This window comes from Hirundo rustica, chromosome 1 (genome assembly GCF_015227805.2).
Source record: "Hirundo rustica isolate bHirRus1 chromosome 1, bHirRus1.pri.v3, whole genome shotgun sequence".
Lineage (NCBI taxonomy): Eukaryota > Metazoa > Chordata > Aves > Passeriformes > Hirundinidae > Hirundo > Hirundo rustica.
In genome coordinates, this window is record NC_053450.1 from 138,580,582 (window position 1) to 138,585,567 (window position 4,986).

The 4,986-nt window shown below is 50.0% G+C and overlaps 1 protein-coding gene across 1 annotated transcript; it reads left to right on the plus strand.

Annotated features, from left to right (window-relative positions):
* The first annotated feature begins 1,434 nt into the window (after positions 1-1,434).
* On the plus strand, positions 1,435-4,034 carry OTUD1 (OTU deubiquitinase 1). The gene has a single exon (XM_040085296.2). The coding sequence runs from the start codon at positions 1,532-1,534 to the stop codon at positions 2,825-2,827; it is 1,296 nt and encodes a 431-aa protein (XP_039941230.1). The 5' UTR covers positions 1,435-1,531; the 3' UTR covers positions 2,828-4,034.
* The last annotated feature ends 952 nt before the right edge of the window (positions 4,035-4,986 follow it).

Genomic DNA, 4,986 nt, shown 5'->3' on the forward strand with positions numbered 1-4,986 from the left:
AAAACAAAGTTCTGAACATTCTGAAATACAGGAGTCACTCTGTAATTTCAGAGCAGTTGTAATATCTTATCCCACTCCAACAGGCTGCCAGAAATGCTCCTGGATAAGGCCCATCACCATTTGTTCTAAATATATCAACTCTTTGGCTGGCTCTAGCAGGTGAGGACATTTGGGCTTTGATTCATATTTGATATACTTCTTACATTTCAGCTTCTAAGGGAAAAAAATTGATATATATTTAGTCTGTAATTTTTAATTAAAAGGCTCCCAATATTGCATGCAATAAACTGCTGTGTTTTATCCATAATAATAAAAAAAAGTAAGTAAAAACTTTTCCCATAAATATCCACATAACTTTGCATGCAGGATTTGGGCATTTTTTTTTCTCCAACATGCAATTTAGCCAAATGAGTCATAATATGTTTTCCATGCAAAGAAAATGAAATTCCATATTGTGTTACTGGTAGCCCTAGAATCAGCTGCAGAGACTGAAGATAGGAAGGATATCCATAAAGATTGATACAAAATACAACCAAGGCTCCAAAGAAACAATTATTTTTGACATTGCAGTATATTGCAAGTGATCATCTTATTCTTTTTATTTGATGTAAATGGAATGAGGAAGAGAAACTTTTCAGAATTTCCAAATAATGGGTTTTCTGTTCGTTTGTTTATTTCGTTTGTTTTTAAAGTTCTACAATCTGCCTGGACTCCTAACACTTTCCTGAAAATACTTGAGGCCGTGGGATGGAATCCAGAATTATTTTTAAGTATCACTTTGAACTTACATATGTCAATGCCTTTTTTCCTATTTTGTTAGGAATGACTGTGTTAATATTTGATCACAGTGTAAACTGGTGTTTCTTGGTCAGCATGCCTGTCAGAACGTAATCAAACGGAGTGTGCACAGGTCACACCACTGTCCATGGACAAAGGGTCAGGTATGACTTTAGTTATACCGCAGCTAAGGCTAGAAGACATGGCTTAATTTTAAAGTGCTACAGGCATTAATAAACAAATTATCAGTGATCTTGATAAGACCCGTATTTCAGACCGCGTGTCTCCTCTTAAGATGCGTTGGTTTATATCACACACCTTCGTATGCATGCGCTGCATTTCCCAGAGTGGGACCGCAGGTGCACAAACAGCGGCTGGCGCCTGGCACTGTCCAAAACCGAACGGATCCAAGGAGTACAATCCGCGCCCGAGCGGCGAGCTCGGAGCCGTGCCCCCGAGCGCACGCAGGCAGGGCAGGGGCGGTGCTCGCTGACGTGCCGGGCAGCCCCGCCCCCTCCGCGCTCCCGCAGCTTCCAGAAGGGCCGGAGCCCGCGGGGGGGCCGGGCCGGTGGCGCAGTCGGAATTGCCGCGGCCGCGGGGCCCGGGCGGGGCGGGGCGGGCGGTGATGCCCTTGTTTATTTTTACCCGGGCGGTTCATCCTCCTCGGCAGCCCCAGCGCGGCCCCCGCTGCCGCTCCCCGCCCCAGCTCCGTCGGCGGCGCCGCCTATAAAGCGCCGCCCGCGGGGAGCCGAGGATGCAGCTCTACAGCTCCGTGATCACCCACTACCCGGCGGGCGCGACCGCAGCAGCCGCCGCGGCCTCGCCGAGCTCCGCCGCCGTCTTCAAGGTCTCCTTGTCGCCGGGACCCTCCGCCGCGGAGACACCGAGCGCCGCCGACGCCGCGGGCCCGAACGCGGCCGCCGAGAGCTCCGGCAAGGACAGCTTCGTTCCCGCGGGGGGCAGCAGCAGCGCCGCCGCCATGCCCGCCTTCTCGTCCTGCTTGGAGGTGATGCCGAGCGGCCCCGCGGCGGGCCCGGCCGGGCGGCCGGCGGCCGGCCCGCAGTTCAGCTCCTGCGCGCAGGTCACCGTCAGCCGCCGGCGGCCGCTGGAGAGGATCGTGCCCATCCGCATCGTGCAGCGCGCCGAGGCCGCCGGAGAGCTGGTGCCGGGCTCGCCGCGCAGCCGCGCCTGGCTGGAGGGCATCCTGGAGAGCGTGCGGCAGGCCGGCGGCGACGGCGAGGCCGCCGCCGAGGAGCCCAGCAACCGCAGCCTGCGGCTCAGCGAGCACTGCCAGGCGCTGCAGGCGGCGGCCGCCGGCGCGCAGCCCGGGCTGGTCCCCGGCTGCGGCCCCGCGGAGCGGAGCGGGGGCCCCGCGCAGCCCGGCGGCCCCGCGCACGGCGAGGAGGAGGAGGAGGCGGCGGGGCCCGACGTGCGGCGGGGGCCCGGCGGCAGAGCGGAGCGCAGCGAGAAGCTGGCGCTGTACCTGGCCGAGGTGGAGAAGCAGGACAAGTACCTGCGGCAGAAGGGCCGGTTCCGCTTCCACATCATCCCCGACGGGAACTGCCTGTACCGCGCCGTCTGCAAGGCGGTGTACGGGGACCAGCGGCTGCACGGCGAGCTCCGCGAGCAGACCGTGCACTACATCGCCGACCACCTAGACCACTTCAACCCCATCATCGAGGGCGACGTGGGAGAGTTCCTCATCGGCGCCGCCCAGGACGGGGCCTGGGCCGGCTACCCGGAGCTGCTGGCCATGGGGCAGATGCTGAACGTGAACATTCACCTCACCACGGGCGGCCGGCCCGAGAGCCCCACCGTTTCCACCATGGTTCACTACCTGGGGCCCGAGGACCCGACGCGACCCAGTATCTGGCTGAGCTGGCTTAGCAATGGGCACTACGATGCCGTGCTGGACCGCATGTGCCCCAACCCAGAGTACGAGGCGTGGTGCAGACAGACTCAGGTACAGCGCAGGCGGGATGAGGAGCTGGCCAAGTCCATGGCGGTGTCCTTGTCCAAGATGTACATAGAGCAGAATGCCTGCTCATGAGACCGCCTGGGCCGCAGGCTGGGAGCTTTGCTGCAGGGACTGACAGAGAGAGGGGTGTGCTGGCTGTGATGGTGATGCCTTAATCCTTAATGAAGCAGCAGCACCCCGGACTGAGAAGGACTGTAGGTTGTGGGGGATAAATGCGGATGTATTTGTAATATTCTGTTGTAAAAACTTAGCCTCGGGTTATTTGCAAGCAGATTTCTCCGTGTATGTTTGTGTCTCCCCACTGTCTATTTTCTATAAGAATGTATTTTTTGCACACTATTTTTAAACTGTTACCTCCATCTTCTACATCTTACATTAGTACCTGGCTTTCAGCTGTACAGCCAAAAACGTTTGTAAACAGTTTTTGTAAATAAGGCTTATGATGTAACAGCTATTTTTTGCTGTGTTTTTTACCCATAAACCTTATATTTTTACCAAATGAATTCGATGTCAAACTGACCCCCCTAGCTGATGAAAAAGACTGTGGGTATTTTCTTGCAAAATCAAAATAATGGCTTTTGTAAAACTGCAGCAAAGTGAGAACAGACTGCTTTTAGGAACAGTTGCTTTCTCTGCCTGGAGCACAGAACAGGTCCTTTGAGCCAGTTGGAATGCAGCTACACGTGAACAGTGCAGGGAGCAATTGACTCTTCTGTTTTTAATTACTGTTTTGAGTAAACTGGCCTCTTGTTGCCTGGTTGGCTCACCCTCTGCTCCATTTATATTATTTATCTATAATAACAGAACATTAACTTGCAATAGAATGTTGTGACTAGATAATAGTCTCCTGCTTTGGCAGTAATTGCCTTGGCTGCACCTCAGTGTTTGTGTTCTTGTTTCTGGGGTTATGGTGTCTTTTGTATAAGCCCTGCTTCTTTTTTGGCACTGGTGTTTCACCAAAAAAGCTTTATCTGATCACAACATTTTATTCACGTGACTTTATTTTCTAATCAAGAAATCAGGAATGGTATTCTATGTTATGGCTTAAAAGAAAAAAAATACTTAAACTGAGGTTTGTATGGTTTGCTGGGTCAAACATTTAAATGTTTCCAATCTGGATTCTGTCTCTTCTACTTTCTGATTAACTTGTTAGATATATTTATTAAGTAATGCAGTTTGTACTTTTTTATTTTGTAATATATTGTGATTTTGGAATTTATACTGTATTTGTATAATAGGAACATTCACAGCTAAAATGGAATGAATAAAGAATATAATTTTACTCGTGCTCTTCTTTTCTACCCTATGCATTCCTGGTGTGGGGAAGAATTGAGGGTGGGTTCACAGGACCTTTTGTTAAGCTTCTTAGTCTTAAGTCTTAGTCTTCCCTATTAAGAGGTGGGAAGAAGGGACATAGTACTTTGCAAATGTGAACCACTGATAATTCTGGTGTCTGTCAATATGTGAAAGAAATTCAAGCATTTAAAGACAATCAAATATCTAATTATTTTCTTACTGCAAGCAAGTATATCTGTTAGCCAGTGAGAAACAATTTTCTATATTATGCCTTAGAAGAGTCGTTCTCAAGCACAGTTCATGAGCTGGTGACATCAGGGTTGGTGGTGAGCCAGCTCTCTGCTGGTCTGTGCACACCTGGGCTTGGACACTGGTCTTTGGGAACCTCCATTCTGCAGTTAATCCCAAACTTGCTTGAGATTTATCCGGTCAGTAGCGATGCCTTGGCACCCTCTTGTTACTCCAATAGAAGCAATGTCATAGGGAGATACAGCTTTTTACTCCCCTCAGAAGATGGAAATGCCTTGCAAGTTGTTAAAACGTGTTTACAAATGTGCATGTGGTTTACAACTCGGTCCCTGATCTCGAAGTAGTAAAAGGACCCATCCTTAAACAACAGCAGGGTACTGGGTTAAAGTTAGGATTAAAAAGTAACTAAATAGCTGAAATGCATCGGACTTAGTTGAGCGCATGTGATGAAGAGCTGCAGGACAGTATATATTTGTTACTGGTTTATGTGGTATGAAGCGTAGACTTAAATGTTACGTTATTTTCAAGATACTGGTAAATAGAATATTTTTCCCATTCCCTTTACACCTAGTTGAGCCTTTTCTTTAAAGTACAAACAGTGGTGGAAAAACCCTTCCTAGTCCCCTACTGCTTAACCCATGAATCTTTGGAAAGCTGAGTTTTGAAGTGAGAGCACGGCAAAGATA